The 23,683-nt window shown below is 44.0% G+C and overlaps 2 protein-coding genes across 2 annotated transcripts in view; one reads left to right on the top strand and one right to left on the bottom strand.

The window, feature by feature from the left end:
- The first annotated feature begins 96 nt into the window (after positions 1-96).
- atl (atlastin GTPase) lies at positions 97-7,716 on the top strand. Its single transcript, XM_070527261.1, has 10 exons — positions 97-395; positions 545-872; positions 943-1,155; positions 1,247-1,465; positions 1,524-1,688; positions 1,749-1,805; positions 1,862-1,933; positions 2,992-3,141; positions 5,738-6,019; positions 7,473-7,716. The coding sequence occupies exons 2-10, from the start codon at positions 552-554 to the stop codon at positions 7,590-7,592; spliced, it is 1,599 nt and encodes a 532-aa protein (XP_070383362.1). The 5' UTR covers positions 97-395; positions 545-551; the 3' UTR covers positions 7,593-7,716.
- Positions 7,717-21,475: 13,759 nt separating this feature from the next.
- The window catches only part of FBXO11 (F-box protein 11), a 43,551-nt gene continuing 41,343 nt past the window's right edge, over positions 21,476-23,683 (bottom strand). The window contains exon 12 of the mRNA XM_070527273.1: positions 21,476-23,501. Within this exon, the coding sequence (XP_070383374.1) occupies positions 23,372-23,501 (130 nt within the window). The 3' untranslated portion in view covers positions 21,476-23,371. The remainder of the gene's footprint in view (positions 23,502-23,683) is intronic.

Below are 23,683 nucleotides of genomic sequence, written 5' to 3' on the forward strand. Positions count from 1 at the left end.
ATCGTTGACTAAAATACACAGATTTTGTTTTCTAACAACGGTTATAGAAGAAAGTGAGGTCAGAGTCGACACCAACGGCAGTAGCGGACAGTGGCGCCAGCTGCGAGTGGTGTTGTCCCATCGTGTTATTGTGCAAGTCGCAGACCGAGCTGTTCCTTGGAGGAGGAAAGTAATCGCGCCTGGCAGCTAGGTGTTGTTCCGAACGGCTAGTCGTCGTTACCTGCGGGGGCTGACTTCGTGGCAGGGAGGAGTATCTTGTCTGGCCGGTTGCGAAGACGACGAGGCGTGATTCTGGAGCGAGCAGATGTCATCGGCAGCCAGCGCACCTGAGCTCAGGTGATGAGCACCTAGGAGGAATTCTCGGCCGTGCTGGAGGAGCCAAACGGTACAAGGACGTAAGTGCAGCCGCCTGTCTTTCCTCTTCTCCGCTGGGGTGCGATGCGTGGTCCGATCTGTCCCGCCTGGCCTCGCCAGTCACGATTTGCGTAGTCCCTCCGCACAGCTCGGGCGTCTTCAGCGTCGCTGCAGCACTTACACCACGCAGGGACGCGATGGTCGAGCGGATCGAGAGCGGCCGACCGGTGCAGATCCTGCGCACCAAGGATGACCACAGCTTCGAGCTGGACGAGGATGCTCTCGGCCGCATCCTGCTGGCCGACCATTTGAAAGACAAGCCCGTCGTGGTGGTTTCGGTGGCAGGCGCCTTCCGCAAGGGCAAATCCTTTCTGCTGGACTTCTTCCTGCGCTACATGAGCAATCAGGGACAGACGGACTGGCTTGGCGACCCGAATGCCCCGCTCAAGGGCTTCACCTGGCGCGGCGGCTGCGAGCGTGACACCACGGGCATCCTCGTATGGGATGAGGTGTTCCTGGTGAGCCCCGGTTGGCCGAGCGGCTCTCTGTGGACGCGACCTGACGTGTGGTCTGATCGCTCGCGTGCAGGTGACCACGTCGCAGGGCCAGCAGCTGGCCGTACTGTTCATGGACACTCAGGGAGCGTTCGACTCGCAGTCGACGGTCAAGGACTGCGCAACCATCTTCGCCCTGAGCACCATGACCAGCTCAGTGCAGGTCTACAACCTCTCGCAGAACATTCAGGAGGATGACTTGCAACACCTGCAGCTGTTCACCGAATATGGCAGGTTGGCTCAGCAGGTATGTGTAGGTCTGACAGTGACAGCTCAAAGCACCTTGAGGTGGCTGCACAAATTATTGATTGCTCACTTCACTGTATCTGATCTTACAGGACATGAGTGAAAAGCCCTTCCAGAAGCTTCTATTTTTAGTGCGGGACTGGAGTTACCCGTACGATGCAAATTACGGTGCAGAAGGCGGCCGTGCCATCTTGGAAAGGCGGTTGCAGATCTCCGACAGGCAACATCAAGAGTTGCAACAGCTACGGAGGCATATCCGGTCGTGTTTCTCAGAGATTGGCTGCTTCCTTATGCCACACCCCGGACTGAAGGTAAATTCTTGCCCATTCCTATACAACACTTGGCAGCTTGAACGGGTCTTCTACGCAGGTTGCAACTGCAGCCTCATTTGATGGTCGCCTTTCTGACATCGAAGAGGACTTCAAGAAGCATCTGCTGGAGCTTGTGCCCTCACTACTCGCATCAGACAACCTGCTGGTGAAAGAGATCAATGGCCAAAAGATCTCCTGCCAGGAGTTGATGGCATACTTTAAGGTAGGCGGACCAGTTACTCTTCCTTTCTCAGTGAATGTCACAGTTCACTTGTTCTTGCAGGTGTATGTGAACATATTCAAAGGGGACGAGTTGCCTGAGCCCAAGTCGATGCTTGAGGTGAGTGACCATAATTAACCTTGAACAGCATGCCGTAGTATGGTATTTACTTTCAGGCAACTGCTGAGGCGAACAACTTGGCAGCTGTGGCCACAGCTAAGGACAAGTACGCCAGTGGCATGGAGCAGGTGAGTAGCTAGGTCCAGTCATTGTTTCAGACTAAGATTACTAGAGAGAAAACTGGCACTGCAGCCATTCAGCCACGATGGGACTGACAGTAGGACATGTGGATTTTTCTGTGATTTGGCCTAGCTTGGCTGAGAAAGCGTGCGGCTTTTTAAAATAATTTCCAGTAGTTAAGCTGTCACGCGTGATAACTGCACAGATGTCTTCAGAATGTTCACAACTAATACATTTTATCATCCAATTAACTAAGAGCTGAGTGTGTGTGTTGCTAGATCTAGACGACATTGGGGCTGTAACACTCAGCATGGTTGATTAATATTGGTACAAAAATGAAAATGAGAAGTTTATTTGTAATGTTAAAACACAAATGGGATAGTGGTACAAACCAGAGGCTAATGAAGGAGGCAAGTCATTGCTATATGACAAATAAGCCATGATAGATTAGGTTAAATCAAGAAATTAGAATGTTGTTTGCAGCCAAAAGGACGAGGTTAAAACAGACCCTCGCACTGCCCATGATTTCCACATTGGACGAAGCACTGTACTGGTGGTTCAAACACACACTAGTGCCACATTTTCCTCTAGTATTATTAGACAGTTTTAGCTTGTCCATATATGTATTTCTCTTTATGGACTACCTGGTTACCATACACTTGAATGGGAGTAGCAATGCTACTAGCGACACCTTGTGACACTTTGTTCAACCACAGAGCATTAGAAATGTTTCTGTTATGTGGGTCTTCTCGCCAAAGGAAAACTAAGAGAGGACTACATGTTGATGATTACATTGCTGCCAGCACTTTTCACAAGCAAATAAGTAAAAGATGGTTAGTTACTTCACTAATAGCTCTGTGTCCTCTTTGGTTAAACCCTGTGCCATTTGATGGCGTCATGAACCTGGCTTCTCATGTTTATGTCTCCGGTAATCTGGTGTGCCATGAATGATAATATGTATATGGTCAAGCTAAATCTCTCGGGTAGCATCAACTCTCAATGCTGCTTGCGGTCAAAGTTGGGGTGGCAGTTTCTGCATGATGCAAACAATGGTTGATAATTGCAGCTGTGTGGTGGAGACCAGCCCTACCTCAGCCCCCAGGTGCTGGAGAGCCATCACCTACGGCTGCGCGAGTCCGCGAGGGAGCTGTTCTCCAGTACGCGCAAGATGGGTGGCGAGGAGTTCTCCCAGCAGTACCTGGAACGACTCACTGAGGCAGGCTTCCTTCCATTATTATCTCATACAGAAGCTGCAAACAGGGGCGTGTCGAAAGGCCGCCACCGTGCAAGACACAGTAGGTCTCTCCCGTTTCTCTTTGTTCGGCGCTCGATGGCTGAGTGTCGTGCTCACTGTTGTCCGTTGCTGCTCAAGGCCTGCATCATGTTCCCTGCAAACGAAAGGCATGGCACAAAACAAGCTTGCATGGCTGGCAGATTGGAGGCGGCCTACAGCAGTAAACCAGAAGGTGATACTTAGTGATATCAGTTGGAGCTAGGAAACAAGGTTACAACTGTATTTGTGTTTTCGCAGCAGTCACTGAATCTGTGGAGATCATTAAATGGGTAACAGCCACTGGTAAACCACACATAAAGCTAAGGAGTGTTTGGAAAGGACAGCACTGTGCACATAATTCGTTTAATGACTAAGATTCAAAACTTCATGGAGCAGCATTGATTCAGTGGTCACAAGAGTACACTAGGAGCTAGTGCTTGTGAAAGGCAGAATGCTCAGAGTTCATTTCCTGCTGACCAGGCTTATGCGGTAACATTTTCCGGCACAGCAAAATGAAACTAGAAGGGCCATGCCCATTTGGTTTATACAAAGGTTGCATTCATTTGTGCATTTCTTATTGGCAGTTCCCCAGAGACGTGTTCAGTGAATGTCACACAATGCTAAGAAATGTTCTGTAAAATCAGCTCAGCTATGTTGCTCGTGTGAAATTTTGCTACATTGCAAGAACTCGCTACATGGTGGATGGCAGCTGCTAGCCCTGCAGATGTATTAGTAGAAATCTTTGCTCATTATTGTTTTTGAGTGTTCCTCGAATTGTTGAAGTATAAAAAGTTAAATGAGTTGCCACTGATTTACCATAGACAGCTTTTTAGAATAAGACGTGTTAAGAAAATAGGCACAACACACTACCATCTGATAGGCCGGTCTTTTAACAGTTTGGTAAAAGGCATGTGATGGTCTATGGTGACCAGTTGCAAAGTGTCATTAGCCATAATGTGCATGTTGTCCTGTTCTACAGTTGCCTCTCAACTCTGTGCTAAAGGCAAGCTAGTGTTTGAGGGTTGTTGCTTAGAAAGCAGTTGCATAGTCATCAACCTACCTGTCATTTTGCATCATTTTGCACAAACAGGGGCTCTTTCTCTGTCTCTCTCTTTTCTTTAACAGGCGCTGAAATAACTCATTTCTTGTTGCATGAGGCTAACATAAAAAAATCAGAGGTGATGTTGACAACGCTTTGCATACACCATAACGCAATTGTAGCATGAAAAAGTGCTACCCAAGCTGCTGACTTTCGAATGTTATGCCAACAAGAGCCAGATGAAACGTACTCTTCTGACTAAACTGTTGGCTCATTTTCTCTCATAAATTGCACAGGGGTGTTGGTACTTTGCAGTGAAGGCTAATACTATCCCCTTTGATGCAGTACTGACCTGTTTCATTTGGAATGAGCCAGAATTATTCATTGCCTGCAACAGTGCAGTAAGGAAAATAATTTTTAACAAAAAGAAACGGCACTGCCTTTGTCATTGGAGGAGATAGGGCGCCACTGTTCCTTTCACTGAGAAAATTACTTTTCCAATCTGGCTTTGATGCCAGCATGTTCATCTCATTTATTTTGTGTGAAACAGGCAAGTACTGCTTCTAGGCATGGTGCTTAAGAAAATGCACTGTGATATGCCACTGCTATATGAAATTGGAGAAGACCCACCATTGTGGCATAGCGGCTATGGTGTTGCACTGCTAATCTCGGCTGCGGCGACTGCATTTTGATGGGGACGAAATGCAAAAATGCCTGTGTGGACAAACCCCATGAGGACAAAATTATTCCTAAAAGTTATTGTTGCTGTTGATTGTAACAAACCGACTGATAATGAAAAAGAACGTGTGTGACAGTTTCGCTCCTGCTACTTGTTTGCATAATTCCAGGTTGATGTCCTGTTGTTCAGTGACCAATTAAAACCTACTTGTTTTGTTAATCCTTCTAATTGGCAAGGCCATTCTTTAAGGTGTGCCTTTATCTGTGTGGTCAGTGGGGTGGACTAGCTTAACCTCTTTTCATACAATGTGGAAATCTTGCCAATCATGGTTGACTGCACTAGTGACAAACTTGCCCTTTTTTGTGCTACGAGACACATGTCGCATTCCAGCTGTAATACTACATTGGTCAGTTTGCTTCCATTTAGTTTCTGATACAAGATCATGACAAGTGTCCTGTTCGGTGGCACTTTACAAGTTTGCCTTCGATTGCATTATGTTGGCTCTGAATGAAAGCTGCGAGGGACTAATGGTTCATAATGTTAACACAGTCCTTGACTTCCTTTGTGATTAAAAAAGGATTCGCAGATGGTTTAATAAAACTTGCTTGAGCTAGTTGTTTCACAGTGATAACAAAAAAATCATAGTGCAAGAAAGACAAAGACATGGCAGACACAAGGCGCACCGTGTCCGCATCTTTTTCCGCTATGGTTTTTAATTCAGAGGAGCTGGCCACAATCTGCAAGCATACATCTCCGCTGTGTAAGAAGGTTTGGCTAACGTACTTGTGCATGTCCATTGCACGTGCATGGTGCTTTTGCAGGAGATTGACCAGACCTTTCAGAACTTTGCCAAGCACAACGAGGGCAAGAACATCTTTGCGGCGGCACGCACACCGGCCACCCTGTTTGCCGTTGTGCTGGCCTTCTACTTTACATCGGGTGCATTTGGCCTGCTCGGCCTGTACGCGTTCTCCAACTTCTGCAACTTGCTCATGGGCCTCTCCCTCATCAGCCTCTGCCTTTGGGGCTATGTGCGATACAGTGGCGACATGCACGAGGTTGGCGCTCAAATCGACACCATCGCAAATATAATCTGGGCCAGCGTGAGTGATCTTCTCACACTTTCTCCAATAAATCTGCGAATTAATCTATTGCAAAGGCACCCACAGAAGTTAGAAACACAATACAAAGTGAAGCTGCTATCCTGTCTGTTTTGTGGATTCTCTGCTGCGTGAAAAAAAGATGCTTGGATGTCATAGTTAAAACGGTGCAGGATGGACATTACAAAAGCTGAACGCATAAGCAGACACGTAAAAGTGCTTCTTTGTGTTGTCTATGTGTCTGCTTGCTGCATCATCTGTTTGCACATTCACATTTTACAGTTTTACAGTGCCGGACCAGCTTGTGAAATTTCTGAGGACAGACATAAAGGGCTGATGTGTGTGTCCCTGTTGAAGTGTGCCGCTTTGACTAGGTCATGAATAACCAACTAGCCCACCAGTATCGGTTAATCTTATCATATGTCAGATATGCTTGTCTACACTCCCCTAAGAACGTTAAGAGCGAAAGGGATGTGGGTGGACAGGTTGTGTGTAGTAGCAAAACATTTTGTACATTATGTGCTTTTGCTCTTGCTGCCACGAGTCTGCAAGCTTTCATTCCTGTTTCAGCATGCCTATGGAGCTGCCAGAGATGACACTTGCTTTGCCAATGCAAACAAGGAGGATTGGAGTGAGCCTTGCATATTTAGAGAAAGGCACACAAGGGGAAGATAGTAGATAAGGGCACACACACACTTACAGAATCGTCTCTTATCTCTCAGCCCTTGTCCAGTCTCTGTGCCATTTCTCCCATGGTAGATTTAGCTGCCAACTGCCATCACAGGCGCACCTAGCTTGAATTGTCAGCTGGTGGGTTGTCAGCGAAGCTTTGCAGTGTGAAGCGATTTGGTATGTGGTGGCACATTGACCAAATTGGACTAATGGCTGTTAGTAACGCAGCAGTGGCCTCTTTCTCTGAAATTCCTACTTGAGAAGTTCTAGGCAGGGCAAATACCTCAGAGGGCAACTGCTGTGTTAATATGAATTAAAGCATGACACTTGTCTGAGAATACACACTCCTTCTTTTGGTAATTCTACATTCAGTCATTCAGTCAGTAATTCTAGTCATTCTACATGCATGAAAGCTAAGCAATTGTTGGCAGTTGAAAGGAGTTGTACATTGTGTTAAAAAAAAATGAGAATTTCATGTGTGTAATGCTGCAGGCCTTTCCAGTTGGGAAAGCTTTAAATACTTGAAAACTAACTAAAATGTGACATTGCATAACAATGACAAAATATGTGAGAGCTTGGACACTGAAGGAAGTAGTAAATGGAAGATGAGCTTCTCACTTTAATTTTCTTTGTGATTAAGTCTCTTCCTTCCTTTTTATTTAACTCTGAAAGAGTAAAACTGATTGTTTCCTTTTAGTGTTTACTTTTAGCCTACAGCTCTCACTTTTGATCAAATGCCGGAGGAGTGATTGATAATAGCACATTGTCTGTGCACGTGTTTCAGCTGCTCAAGCCCCTGTACAAGACTGTGATGCAGGACCGGGTGCTCCCACCGCACCTCACAGGGGGTGCGGGAGAGGGCACACGGGCCCCGCCCCCCAACGGCCGGCTCAAGGCCAACTGAGCCAAAGTCGTCAACTCCTTGCCAAGACTCAACCACCACCACCACCACCTAAGTGCCTTGTTGTGGGCTTCTCCATTTCTCTTTCTTTGTACCGTTATGGAGGAATAAAAGGCCCTGTTGTGCACTCGCTGCCCCTCCCTTCCCTCCTGGCCGCCCTGGTGTTGGACTTCTCTAAACGGGTGATTACCTGCATTTTTATCGCCATGGGTAACTGCATGGCTTTTTTGATACAGATACAGATCAATTTCTTTTAAATTTAACTGTGGCAATTAACACCCCAAAAGTGCACAGCGAGTTATGACAGTTGCCGTAGTCAAGGGCTCCAGGATTAATTTTGACTACTTGTGGTTCTTTAACATGCACCTGAATTTACATATACGAGCATCCTTGCATGTTGTTCATCAATATGCAAGCTTGTGTCTGCAGCAGGCAATTTTCCACAGCCACTGTAGTGAAAGAACAAAATAAGCAAGTTGAAACAGCACGAAGAGACGACAAAGATTTCATTTGTCCCCATCTTTTCACGCTATTTAAACGTGCAGTATGGTGCACCTACCTGCCCAAACAGACATACCTACTCCTCGACCAAAATAAGCCTCATGGCAATCGACTTAAGTTAAACTGAAATTATTCAACACTATGCTTTATTAAAAAAGTATCGGAATATTGGTTGGCCCACTATGTTTGCAGTACATCTTGAAACTGCGTAAAGGTCCCATGCAACACTTGAGAACGTGGTATATACCGTTTGCTTTGCCACTTGACAATGCTGTCATGAGCATCTGAGCAAAGTATTATCTGCACGTGCTACTGAGAGCCAAGATATCAAAGGTCTGGCCCTTTCCTCCAGCTTTTCAATATCCCATATGTGTCAAGTGATTGGGCTAATTGGTGATCCATGATGTAACTTCCTAGTGCAGAAACAATCTGTATCAATATCCTTGCCACATGTATTCCTTACGCTTATGCAGGAGTGTAAGTATAAAGTATACCGCCGAATTGATTTTTTTTTTAATGTCGCCACTCTACAGTTCCTCCATCAGAAGCAAAGCTGAAGAAATGTCATCAATGGATGGATGGATGGAAGGTAGGAGCGTCCCCTTTGAAACGGGGCGATGGCAGTTGCCACCATGCTCAGATTTTTATTTTGCCTTTTTTTTATCTGTGTTGTGTGTTATTGGATTTCTCGATTTTCTTTAAATACGTCTTCCTACCCTTTTAACCTTATGTCACCTTTCTGCTTTTGAGCCACCAATCCTCCAATCGCCTTTTGCTAATTTCCACCGCACATTTATTTACATGACTATCATTATCTCTGAACCCTAGGGCCTCGGGAAGGGTGACTGTGGCCGCATCGACATCGGGATTGATACCATCACATTTTGCATTGCATCATATTTTGCAATTGCATCACCAATTGTACAGCAATGCTACCTGGTGGCAAAGAGCAATACTAATGTGCTGATAACATGGCTTTCAGGTGGTGTGATGAAGGGTTGCACCACATCATACTGAAGTCGGCCTATATGAAAGCTCAGTGTGTTGATTGCCAAAGCATCGTTGCTCTAGGGACAATAGCACAGCTTCGACTTCAATTTAAACTGTACAAAGGTCGGGAAGGCTGGCATTAGCTTAGCAGCAGCATTTGATGATGGTGGCTTCAGTCATTCAAGGTGCATTAAAACAAACTATTCTTGGAAAATATTTGTGAGGAGGGGGCTCCTTATTACCGACATTCCACACATTAATGCAAAGTGACATGTAAGCCAAGAAACACGCATCTAATTATCCAATAAGTGTAATAGGAAGCAACAAGAACATGGCATCATGGAATAAACGTCATATGAAAGTAGATTATCTAGTTTAAATTAAGATAAATATATGGAAATGTGTGCAACAGATTGTTGGAGGCCCCTTTAACAGAATGAGTGCTGAACAGAATGACAGAATGAATGAATGAAAGCAGAGTGGTACGCCTTACACAAATGGGACCAATGGCATATTCTTTGTAGTTTTCTTAAGTGACTGTTCTTGAAGTGTGATTGGCTTGCTAATTAGTCACATCTTATGAAGCAAAATTATAAATATTCATTTTTATAGCCGAAAGCATTTGTGAAAAGTTGTAGACTGTGCTCAAGAACACTCAATACAGTTGTTTTCATGATGTTATCTTTTACATGGTTCTGTTTTCTGGGCTCTGCAGAAAACCCACAATACACGAAACGTACGTGATTAACGCACATTTTTGCATTTGGATTGCAGTGCTCTAAATGGTGTTTCCAAATACTGATGCTCAACTTCCTGTCAAAATATGACGAGTGCGTTTGCATCCACCTACACTGCTGACCTATGCCTTAATTAGGATCGTGGTGGATTCTAGTCTTCAGAACAAAGATCTAGTACACTATAACAAAGGTGCTGACATACGCTGGATGCCATGCCCTATTGCTTCCTTCTTCTGCAATGGGTATGCTCACTTCATTCTTTTGAAACATGAATGAGAGTGTCGCTATTCAGGTGTGCAAGATCACAGTGACATCATATTTTTTATATTTCGTGAGCTTTCTTGAGAGCCTGCAAAAAAGAGCCACATATAGGGTAAAATGAAATTCAGTTTCATTGGGTGTTTCTGAGCCCACCCTACACTTTTCAAGTACAACTTATGGTCTAAAACAAATATTTACCAATCTCACCCAGTTAAACTTAACCAATTAACTGCTAACTAACTGCACTTTAAAAAAAGAGTCTGAATCAAACTCAAGGTGACTACAAACAACATGGCATTGCTAACCCATTTTTAAAGTTCGGTTCGAGTTACGTGAAACAACCGGCCATATTACAACCATATATAAATTTACTGACTGTTTGTATTTAATGTCTGAAAGCAACACAGGTACAGGTACTTTGAGATGCTACATTGAAGGGCTTCAGAATAATTTTTACCACCTAGGGCTCTCTAGCATGTACCCTGTGTTTTTGCATTCATGAGCGTTTTTGCATTCTGCCCCCATCGGAAAGTGGCTGCTTGGACCAGCTGGAGTAGAACCCATGATGCTGAGCTCAGCAGCAGAATGCCATTAGCCACTGAGCGTGTTAATGTTATTAGAAGAGAAAAAGCACAAATTGGGACATCTTGCGATACTGCATTAGACCAGAATGCATTGGGGGGATTCTTGCGGAGCACCTACTCCAGTTGAAACAAAATGCAAAGGAACCAAAAATGGCTTAATGAGTATTGCATCACTGCTAACATCTTTGCACAGCAGCTAAGTACTCGAACGTAAGCATGCGCTTCACTGCTGTAAGTCGGCTTTTAGTGATTGAATCTACCATCACTGCAGCTGTTCTCATCAGTGTCTCGGTCATCGGGTAGGATTGTGTGAAACACATGGGAACACAAGGTGGCACAGGCAACAGAATTAAGTGCGACGCCATCTGTGTTCATTTGTGTTTTAGAGCGCAGCTCTTAGGCGCGCATTCGTGGGTGAGCGTTGAGTCGGTGGCACAGCCGAGTGAACGAGCACACCAAAGGATGAAAGAGCGAACGCGTAGTGGGAGATGAAAGACGCAAGCCGCGAACGGCAAAGACCTACCAGAGCGGCCCTTTCAGTGATGTGCGCCCACCCGACGCATACTCGTATGTAGTCTCAGCCAGAAGACTCATTTCGTACTATCGTCTGCTTGCGTCAGCTCTTGCTCTCACTTGTTTGGTTAGCTTGGTTTAGCCTTGTTTGCACTTATTTCGATTGCCATTGTATGGGATCATTTTGTAATCTGAATGTATGCGCGACGCGAATTTTGAAGTACTATCTGGAAGCCATGTGGCACCAGTGATTACACTGGAACCTTCGACGAGTCATGCATAAAAGCCGATGTGCTCGACCCGCAGGTCAAATTTTCACCAATCGCTGACTCTCTCAAATTCTTTGTCTCAACATATTGCAAAATGAAAACAACTATAGAGCTGCGCTCAAAGTTCGCATTAGGGAGATTCATGACCACAGGGGAATTCTTTTGTATCTTAGTATACTTTGCACTATTCTACACCATAAACCAATATCATCTTGCCCAGTTTTCACCTTATGTGAATTATGTTTCATGGAAATGTGTACAGGTTGTACTTGAACCCTGAATTACAGGAGGGCAGTCCAGATAGGGATCTTTGCTACTATTCACCCTAGAGGGGAATCATGGTAGCATGGTAGCACAGGTTTTTCCATGACTTGGCTTTTGACGTTCTAAACATTCTCTTTTTGCTCTGTCCTAAACACAGAGCCCTATAATGGTACTCAGAGGCTAAATTGAACTAATGATACCCACATAAATTAGTTTTCAAGGTCAATGAAATAAAAAGCCACAAGGTTGTTTGAAGCCAAAAATATAGAGTCATGTTTTACCAAGTATTCCTATGCTATCTTAACTGTCATTATGGTGGTTAATGAAAATGTCAGCTAGTACCAGATTTCCTACTGGCAGTGGTAGTATCATTATGCAACACAAGCCCCACTGCATATCCAGCTCATATGAAGCACTCGGTTACCCAGAGTTTAGAATTGACAGCACTTCTCAACCTCGCCATTGTAATTCAGCGTAATGCCAGACACACCACCTGTATTGCTTGCATTGTACAACCTGCATGTGTATTGTGCATTGTACAACTGTGTCCAGGGCAGCACAATGCAACACCTGTGTGCTCTTCTGCACATGGTTAGCAGACTTAACCCTTGTAGAACACAGCTGTGGCCTGCTTCAACTTACTCACAAGGAACTTACCGCCTTTCCAAATGCCTCTAATGCTCACAGGGTTCTCCAACTTCAGGACCAACACCTCGTTAGTATTCAAGTGCTCCTAGCAGCCTAATTTTGGCGTAATAGGTCACGTAGACCAATTTTTCATTAATAGATATCTGCACTCACCATCAGATACATTGGCCACTTTCTTTTCCCATCAGATAAATAAATGCCAGATCAATGTTGAACTGCATATTAAGCAAGTGTGGAAGTGAAAACTCCACATTGGCTTATGGTATTATGGCTCTGCCAAATATGTTTCTTCTAGACAAGAAAAAAAGAAAATTGTAAGTTCCTGCAACCACATTTCTGTGTGGTTGACTGCATGTAAGTCGGTCAGACTGCATGTAAGTCAACTGGAGATACTGCTAAATGCCTACAACCGATAGGATTTTGTTTTTTTACCTACGCTCATAACTTCACTTGATGGACAAAAATTGCCCATGAAGTGAAATTATGAGCGTACAGCCCCCAGAAGACCTGAACCACCATGTCATACATAGCAGCATGGTTAAAAAAAAGAAAAGAAAGAAACATGAACTGAAACTAATCGGCACTTTATGTTTGAGCACCTTCTGTGCAAACAATGCGCTCAGATGAAATCAAGAGTTTGACAAAAACTCGTCTTGCCAGGATTGCTAGTCAAAGGTAAAATGGATGGCAACCAAAAACATTAAAAGAACAACCAAGACATTTCGGCTCCCATACGGGGGCCTTGTTCACAATGAAAGTAAACGAAAGGGGGGAGATGATTATGTACGTGTGAATAGATGGCGCAAACAGCGGGAATAAATGGAAGGAAGGCTGCCATCATTGCAGTTCAGCGTGGTATCAGTAGTTTGGATTAGTAATGACTCGAGATGCAAATGCGAGGTTAGATTACTTTTAGTGGCTAGCACATGCGCCCTACCTCAGTCAATATCATGTCCTTCTGTTAGAGAATGCTCAGCAAGAGCATCAGAAGAAACTTTGTTTTTTGAAATTGTGACAATGTTCCTTGATGCGTCTTTGAAAATTGCCCGTCTCGCCGATGTAGACATATCTACAGTCTGCTCAAGGAATATTATACACAACACCTGGGTACCTTTCAGAAGCTTGTCTTTGACATTTACAAGCACGTTTTTTAGCTTCTTTGCTGGCACCATCTATTCACACTTACATAATCATCTGCCCCATTTCGTTTACTTTCATAGTGAACAAGGCTCCCATATGGGAGTCGGAAGCATCTTGGTTTCTTTTCTTTTAATGTTTTTGGTCAGCGTCCGTTTTACCCTTGACAATGTGCTGTTGAAAAGTTCGATAAATTAACTGGTGAACATGTACAACACCACCTCTCACTTCAGGCTATATACAAAGAAGATAAGAGCTCTCCAAAGGAAGGAGACATACTTGGCCTGACAGATGCAGTACATTGATAACACAAGCACTGAAAATTTGTTTTCCCACCAAAGTATTCTATTACCAAGGCTGTTTTGCATGGTGAAATGGAAACTAAACTCCAACACATCATCAAAACTGGTTATACAAAACAGATTGTTTCCAAGTGTTGATGTTTGGCTTTATTGGCAAGACCTACTCAGAAATATTTAATTGCAAGGACAAAAGAATTGAGACATGCGTTTTGCTATGGCAAGTCTTCTGGCGTGCACTGGCTATTAATACTGGTTCACACTTAACACAAAACTTTTTATCACCAGTGTTCTTGTAGGAGGAGGAGAAGGACTGCTATTTGCTGCAGATGGACACAGCTTTGCAAAAGCTGCTAGAAGTTGCCCACCTCAAAAAGCATTGGTGCTCCAGTTACATTTGTGCTCCAATGCATAAAGCAGCATTTTCATAAAAGAAGTAACTGGAACAACAATGCATTTCGTCGGACATTTTGAAAATTATTTCGAGACTGGTGCAGTCTTGAGAATTTGTTCCAAGCGGATACACCTTGCCGACTCGCCAGCTATAATTCGTAGGTTCAAATATGTGCCGTGAGGTAATTATTTAAAATGTTAACACAATTATGTTAATTATTTAATGCAGCATTTTCATTTCTGAACGTATGGCTGCCTCATCGAGCAATTTAGATCAAGGGTTAGAATTGTGCAATCTGCCACAGGCAATCTTTAAACATTTTGGACCTTCCAAAAAAAATACAAAAGAAAGAAAAGAAAAACAACACCCGGTATAGTGCAAATGACGGTGGTCTGCTCCAAGCTTTGCTCCTGGAAAAGGCAGGCCTTGTGTCAAGTGAACTCCTGAAAAACAGTTTGCAATGTGGTGAACATGGTTTAAATCAGATACAGGACTTGAAAGAGGAGTGACGCGATGCCTCTTGTATTTACCACTATATTGCCGCTGAATTTAATTTTTTTTATCAGCATTGTTGCTTGAAAGGTCAGCCAAATGCATTGCCTGCAGGAAATCCTGTGTAGCATGTGCAGGTACTAGATTACTGGCACATGCAACCAGCTGTGTGCTAAATCTCTGAATGCGACGCATGGCTGACTGCAACAGTCAAGCACTTTTTTGCAAGAAAATTACTAATTGCAATTCTATGGGTTATATGAAGTGATTACGTCTAGAGAGTACAATAATTTAAGACTTATGAGAAACAAGATGATTTATCATGGGAATGTTTCATTTGCTGTTTCGAAACTCTTAAATTATGTATAAAAAAATAAAGTTTTTAATGACTGCAACTTTACTTTTAAAAGCCTCACTGAAAACTGTGCACACATTCATTGAAGTCTTTATATATATTGTATTCTGAATTATAATTTCAAATATTATTCACAATAAAATCGTTTTGAAACCACCTTGTCTTTGGCCAATCACCTGTAGTGGGTAAATGCCCCTGCTTGCTAACAAGAACACCTGATTTGCGTTATCGTGTACAATGCTTTACATCTTGGGTGCCTTCAAATTTTCTGTCAGTTCATTACGTCTGTGTCGCATTGTAGCCTCATCAAGACAAGATCCAGTCAGTCATTAAGAATGACTCACTTTTAGGCAGGCTATACACAAATTTATTACAATTTATTAGCCAGTCTCACCACATTTGCATGCTTTTAAAAGAATGCGCAGTGCTGTAGTATCGCACTTCTCCCCTTCAGTGAACGTAACAACGTACGTGCATCAGATAACATGCTGTCCCCTTGTTACAGCACAGTCACTGGTACCATACTACAAATGAAAAGCAGTATCATTTACAAGCTCCTTGATTGTTCGAATGTCGTAATGTTTAACAGTATTAAACACACATGTGAATGAATATAAGCCCAATTTTTTTTTACGAAACATAATTTGCACACTAGCTTAATATCCCATGTTGCCTAGGAAATTATATTCAATTCGATATTCGGTGGCCGTTTTCTTTTAATATTTTTATTCGGTTGAATTTGGATATCGTATTTGCACGATTCTAACGTGCACCTTTTTCAAATAAAGGGTGTGTTCACATTTGCATCACAATAGTAACTAATTCTACTCAAATTTAAAAATGAAGCAGATTCTTACTAAAAGAAATCTCAATGCAAGCTAGCTGGCCACACTGCCATCAAACAGGATCGTCTGAAGAGAACAACGCTTAGCGACATCGCAAGGCGTGTTCGTGGTGCACGGAATGTCCTCCTGCAGACAATGGTTGAGTGAGCCTTCAATAAGTGTGGCATTTCTAACGCAATAAATGGAACTGAAGTCTGTGGTCTGTAGACAGCGAAAAGGAGGTCTCATCGGGACTCCAATAGCGGCTGGCCGCGAAGGTTCAGCTGTGTGCGTGTCTGCGTTTCTTTGTATGATCCATAAAATTGTTTCAACATGGTGCCCACCGACTCGGGTTTCATTACTTGATGTGCCCGTTAGAATTGGTTATTTTTTTTTTATATAAGGGCAGTAATATAACTGTGCATTACAATTGGTGGTGCGGTAGAATCGTGCAAATATGGCATTTCACTATTTGAACATCCCAACAAAATATGTTTCAGCAAAGTTTTGTTTTAACAGCTCTCACTAGGCCATTTCTCACTGCAAGTTGTCGGAAGGTTCCTGCTGGTTCACGAGAGTAATTTCACCAGTTCCAACAACCATCTCGCCAACTTGACATGCTTAAAGGAACACTAAAGGCTAATATTAAGTCAAGCTGAAGTGATAAGATTAGTGCGCGAGAATATCTAAGGCATCAATATTTTTGCAAAGAAAGCCTTAGTAATCAAGAAACCGAGGTAAATGCAGGACAGACTCGCCCAGGACATTCAAGTACTAGCATGATGAAGAAGGCACTTCTCATTATAATTCTCACTAGTACTCAACCGCTCGTAAAAAAAAGATTGTTGTAGTGCATTAGAAGACGAAATAAAATCCTACTTGTCCAGTTCTGTTTGATCATTAGTAAAAAAATTTATATATCGTTGACGTCACCCTTGACGACGACGTGGGCAGTTTCATTATCGTGTAGCGCCATGCTGGTTTTGTTTTGCTGGCTCACAGGACTCGCACAAGCTGCAAGCAGCCGAGAATGCCAAATCCACGTGATGTTATGGGATTTTCCAACGGTCCGCACCACTTGACCAAGAGCAGCTTTAGCTGCAAATCTAATGCACTCTCTTGGCTCGGTTTCTCCATGGTCGCACATATGAGTTTTGCACAGGAAACCGTAGTGCTGTCTATTGGGTGCTGTTTCACTCACTGATGGCAGTAAAGGGATGTGATGGCACATGTAATGTCAGCACTCCTTGCTCAGGGGCGAGCGATTTGAATTGCACTAAGTATGCGGACCCTTAAGACAATTTTCTCGTAAACTAAGTAATTTCTTGGCCCACAACAAGCGATGCGAGGTTTCTGGAATGGTATTTTACCAGTCCCTATTGACTTAATATTAGCCTTAAGTGCCCCCTTTAACAAAGAAGGAATAAACTCAGTTGTGAACACCTTAAGACAAATTCAAGTCACTAAATGATGGAATTTGTGTAGCAATTATATTGAGAAATTCAGCATGATAAACAACTTTCCAGGTGGAGGGAATGCAATGCTTCGTGTAAACCTTGACTGTTCTGGTTCTGAGCTTGTGCGCCAAGCATAAGCAAAAAATGAAGCTGCATCTAGAATTTCACGTTCTTGCTTAAAACCGAAAAACACTACTGACACGAATTTTCACTCTTTAAATTCACTTTTACCCCATTCGCAAATTGCTGGCTGCTCAAAGAATGGCTGTTTCTGGCTATTTTTCATAAATAGCAGCACATTGCGGGCTATCTTCTAGTTGTTTTGGGTTTTGTACAGTAGACCGACATCTTTGTCAACACTTTCAGTGGGAGTTGTTTGTAGAACAATGGAAGCATTCCTGCATGTCAGACTCCACTTCGTTGTTGTAGCCATCGCAACCAGAGTACCAGGCTCGAAAAGCGTACAGGCTTCCGAGTGGGCTCATTTTTCAGCACATACCACAGAGAACTGTAAAGCTGATGAACCATTTGATGCTGTGCTTACTTTTCGAGGGCCAAGTTCAAAAGTCCAAGAGATTTTCGATTGCAAAAAAATGGAAAAGTAGACTCTGCATTCCTGCTAGTTTTAAACTTGCTGTGCTCACTTTCTAGCTTCTAACCGCATCTAACATGGAAGCCTTTTGGGAACAAAATAAATAATTTTGTAAATGTGATGTCTGTAGCAGATTATAGAGCAACTTTCTTACAACGCTGAACACCAGGCACGGCTGAGCACCGAACGGGTGGAAGTGAAGGGGTTAACATAGAAGGACCACTGTCTTAAAATAGCATGGCATGAAAAGAAGAGAATGATATTCGTTAAGAGATTTTAAAGGGGTTACATTGCATCAGATTTGGTGTAGTTTGGTGCTCATCTAAAAATGAAAGTGCAGTGTAAGATGTATATTTGCATTCACCACAACTGTAAGTTTGACTGCGATAAGATATCTGTGCAAAATTACTGGCTATGCTGAGATGCAATTTGAAGCTATGCGCGACAATATGAACACCTAATGAAACTGTTGCACTTTGTAAAAACTTAACATCAAACTTATACCCGTGTCACACGGGCGTTTGGAAGGCCTTCCAACCGATAGTCATTTGAATCAAAGGTCAAGTTCGAGCTGCTACACGGGCCGTTTCGAAGGCCGCCGAGTCAATGGTCTATCGAGTCAACGGAGCACCTTACAACTCTATCGAAATCTCGATGGCCTTTGAGCAACGGAAGCGGAAACAGCGCGAACATGCCTTCTCATTCACATTGTGCTCATACTCACGGTTAGAAAGAACAAATCAAACCAAATGCTCTTGAAATACTATATCAGGGCGTCTACCAAGTTGACATTTCCAAATTCACTGAGTTTTCCAGGTTTTCCCTGAGTGCCATTGCAAATTTCCCTGAGTGATGCAGAACTATGTTTTACGTCATGACGGGGTGACACCATATCGCCCGATGCTGTCACTCTCTAGTAAGCTATAGAAAAAAATTTTTAAAAAATGACCGAATCTAATTTGAATACTAAGGAGCAGTGTTCACGTTATTCAAAAAGAGAATAGAAGGGGGTTAGTCAAATGCACAGCAAATAAAATGTCTTGAAAAATTGCAAATGGAGTCGGACATTCTCAAATACGAATAAACAGTAGATAGATATAGAAGCAAGTATTCTCGAGTATGAGCTATTTCTATCAACTGATAGCAAGTTCAGTGGTATTAGGCCCGAACTCTGTCACAATTGAGATTCTAACTCAACAGCTCGTAAGTCAACCTCAACTGTCCTGACATACTCTCAGCCCGCGCACGACTCTTGTGTTGTGTTTCACTGCTTTAACGAGTTTATCTTGGTTTGGATGAGAGACACTAGCAGCTCAGCATTAGCCAAAACATAATTTTTTGAGCGCTGGCTCCTTCAAAACGGCGGCAGCAAGCTTCCTTTCCTGTTTATTCCTCAATGCGTTGGTCGTTTCTGTTCTTGTTTTCCTTTCGCCACTCGTTCGCCCCAAAGACCATTCGAAGTAGCTTGGTCAGTTGCACAGTCTACGGCCGATTTTTCGAACTCCCAGGGGCCGCGAAAACCGTGCGAAAAATCGGCCTGTTGGAAAAAAATAAATGCGTGTCATTTAGTGCCTTTAGGGGCTCAAACCACCACAGGCACGTTCGAAAAGGCTCTGAAGGCCTGTCGGTACACATATTAGGCATATCGGTGCTCGTACTGTGACAGAAAATACCGGGTTCACGCGTGTATAATTAAGGAATACATACTGTGTTCCGTGGCAATAGCCCCTTCCCACGCTTGTTATGCTTCACTGCAGTACTTTTGCGTATGCTTCATCAAGTAACATTTCTGTACAAAGGCGAAGCTGACTTTCCGGAACCGGCATTATGCAATGCACCATGTTTTCCAAGTTTCTAAGCCAATCGCGAGGACCACAAAGGCGGAGTCCATGCCATTGCTAACAGCAGCTAATTCTTTCAATAAAAAACTCGGCATCCAACGGCAAGAAGCTTCATAGCGAATTTAGAAGTAGCTAGGCCTAGCGTTGCCGCAGTGGCGGCAACGGCTGCCAGCGGATCTGCGTGCGAGAGTGCCGGTTCGAGGTGGCGAAGTAATCAAAATGGCAGCGGTGGTGCCTTCGATTATTGCCATTTCGCACCTGCGGTCATGGCAAAACGTCAGGAAAATCGGACGGCGAAGAGTTCTTGCGTCGGAAATGTCACACGTTCTGATACGTTGACTCTATGGGGTACGTGGCAGTGCCGCGAAGCCATCCAAATTATCGGGAATCCGGAAAGTCGGTCGTTGACTGTGCACTGGGAACTCCTCCAGCCGATGACAGAGCGTCAGACGATTCATTACCATTGCTGTCTGTTACTCGAGCCAGCATTACCGCGACTTTCGACCCTTTCAATAAAATTGCCGCTAATTTTCCCTGATAGAGGCCCAAATTCCCTGAGTTTTCCCTGACTTTTTCCAGACTACTCAAAATCCCTGAGAATTCCCGGTTTTCCCGGTTGGTAGACACCCTGTATATATGAGTGTTATTCATTATTCAATAAACTGCTTTTGCCACTTGACATGTGCGAACACAAACCAGAACGGCAGCCGCATCGAGCGGTGCAAACGTTGCCGCAGTTTCGCTACTCAACAACTTAAAAACTAAACATATATGTATGGCAATGTATAAACAATTTTTTTTTAGTGTATAAACAAATATAAAAGAAATTACAGTGCTTTTAAATGGTTTTAACGTTGTTTAACTTTTCGTGAAATGAAAACTAAACTAAAGATCCGCAGCGCCACACAATTGTGCGAGAAACGCCTGAACTACTTAACGGCCTTTCAAAAGTGCCGTGTAGCAGCGTGACAGCTCCTTTGAGTCGATAGAGTTGTGGCGTTTCAAAGGCCGTTGACTGGAAGGCCTTCCAAATGTGCCCGTGTGACACAGGTATTATACACGTTCCTCATTGAAGTTGTGAAGTTGCAATCACATTTTATGAATGTGTGTCGGACTTCGCGTCCATTACTAACAACATATGCACAGATTACACATCTAAACCCCATTTCTGTGTCAGTTGCCACTACAGCAGAGTTAAGCTGATATTGCACTAAGAGGCCAACATCATGCCAAATATGTGCCATGAAAGTTGCTGAAGAAAAGGTGAACTTCCATAATCACATTCACAAAAAAGGAACGCTATTGAGTGAAAAGAAAAAAAAATTGCAAAAGGAGGTTTGTTCACTTAAATATTCAGACAAAAAAGAACTGTCTGTGTGAACAAAGCTTTACGTTATATATTAAAAAGAATTCATTCAGAAAAACATTCAGGCTTACTTATGTTAGTGCTCTGAAAGATCTTGTAAGCCTTTGCTAAAAAAATAGTCACTGGCGGAGGGGAAAAAAAAAACAAAAACGTTCAGTTTTGCATGATACTAAAAGTAGTGAAACTTAGCCACAGTTTATGCTTCACAGTCATGTGCCTTTGTTGCAGCAGTACCAAACCTAACGAAATGAAACACGACCAGACAGCTTTAGATGCAATTCACTGTATTCGCTATATCTGCATTTGTTACGATGAGGCTCGACTGCAATGCACTAAGGTATAGACACAGAGCAGCCGCATGAGACAGCGTGGCATTCGTGTGTTTATTGTGGGCACGGCTGCACTTCCAGATTGCGGCCCGGGCACATTCCACAACACAGCGCAAAATTTCCCTGCCGGGACGTTGGTTTGGATACGGCACCGTGTGTTAGCACAGTGGGTGGCAGCCCAGGGCGCTTTGATCGTGACGCGTGCAGTGCTCTCACTACAATGGCTTTGCAGCTTGGTGCCTCGCCTCTCCTGTACGCTGCTGGGAGTAGTGGCAGGGGGGGGACGGGGGTCCAGTCACCATTACCGCACGTGCACACACAGAGCGAAGTGTCCCATACACAAAAGTTTGTAGCACATCTCGTAGAACCCCACTCAAAAGAGTCGCTTCAAAGCTACCGTTGCATAGGCACCATTCTCTTCCGACACGCTTCCACCTTCCCACTTTTTCACGGCGTTATACAAGACTCGTGCAAAACACACACACACACCTTGAATCAACATAACAATCGTTGGTATGCCAAATATGTTACAAACGTAATGACTGCACAACTGCTCACTGCATTTCGCTGTCTACATGTGTCTACACCAGATGATGAAAAAAAAAAAATTGTGTGGGAAGTATTTGTTTGTTTCTTAAGCAACATAGAGGCCATCACATGGCAAAACACTTGCCACACTTTCTATATCGGGGCCCTTTTGCACCCCACTCAAAGCTGGGAGGTGATTGTCAGTATTTGGCACTGTTTTCACTCAACACCTCTCCTTTGGCTGCGGTGCAAAAGAGCCCTCAATGCACACAGAGTGCCGTGCTATCAAAATGGTAGCTGTGGCATTCGCGCATGCCATGCAAAAAACAAGCTTGCAATTTAAGCACTGCCTGGCAGATTAAACTACAGTCTTGACCACGGCTTGCGGCAAGCTGCCCGCATTTTTTAGTCGGCATAAAAGTGCGCATACTCTGCGCGTGCCCATAGCAGACAAAAAACAACACAGGCTGCGAATGTCTCTGTCCATAGTTGCCAAAAGACACATTGAAGCCTAACACACATGATATGCGGGGGGGAGAGAGAGAGAAAGAGAAAAGGAAAACTGAAATGCCATTGATAGATCGCAGTCCAAACAGAACACATCAGTAAACAACAATAAAATAAACCTAAGAGAAGCTAGCCTGGCTGGAGTCTTTCCAGTCAATCATTTCTTTTTTTCTTTTTTCCCTGTATTTTGTAACCTTAACGTGTTATGAGCAAATGTAGGGCTACATCCTTACTGCTCTGTGAAGTACATGACACACAACATCCTGCAAAAAAATAAAGAAAGAAAATAAAGAAAGGTAGGAAGGGTCTCACCCAGCAGCTGTCCGGAAAGAAAAGGGGGAGGGAAAGAAAGGTGTAGGGGGGAGTGAGAGATACACTGGGTAATAGTCATACATGAAGAGCATGCAAAACAGTCACCAGCACAACACTTCATTCACTCAGGTAGAGCAGTACCAGGCGTTGCAGGATCGTCATCGTCGATGGCTTGGCAGACTGGGGAAGGGGATGAGAAAGCTGGCCTGACGGCTGCAGTCTTTTCCTAGTCTGGCGAGGGCACGGCCTCTCTCTGCAGTGACACACACACACGACTGGGGCAAGGGCAGTGACGACAATTGGTGGATGGGGGATACAACACTTGGTGGCAGCGGTGATACAAAACCACGTTGTTGCGGGGGGGAGGCCAACTGCATAGCACGACAGAGCCAGCTGTCGGGGGGTGAGCGGAGGGGGGAAGAGTCTCCACCCCCCAATAAATAAAAAGGGGCCAAACACCGGGCTGTTCTCTCGTGTATCTTTTTTTTTTTTTGGCACTTTGGTCGGTTCACCCTACGCACAACACGTGCGAGCGCACACACACACACTGGCAGTCACGTCATGAGTCCCACGTGTGTCGGCTCAGTTGACCAGCAGGGTGTGCGACTCCATGGGAGCGGCCGAGTCGTACAGGGTGTCCGTGTCCTGGGTCGGTTCACCCTGGAGCTGGCACTGGTTGCTCAGGGTGCCAGCGCCACAGTCACAGAAGAACCTGCGGGAACATGTGGCCTCGTGCATTAAATTGCGTGCACCTTGCGGCAGAGGTAAATGTGCCAAGCTGAAGCGGCGAACATAGAGCACTAACTACAGAAAGAAAAAACCAACTGACTCTAAAGTGAAGCTTTATTACACACTCATATATGTTACGTGATAAAGCTTTCGCTGAGATTCAGC

Source organism: Dermacentor albipictus, chromosome 10 (genome assembly GCF_038994185.2).
Source record: "Dermacentor albipictus isolate Rhodes 1998 colony chromosome 10, USDA_Dalb.pri_finalv2, whole genome shotgun sequence".
Classification (NCBI taxonomy): Eukaryota; Metazoa; Arthropoda; class Arachnida; order Ixodida; family Ixodidae; genus Dermacentor; species Dermacentor albipictus.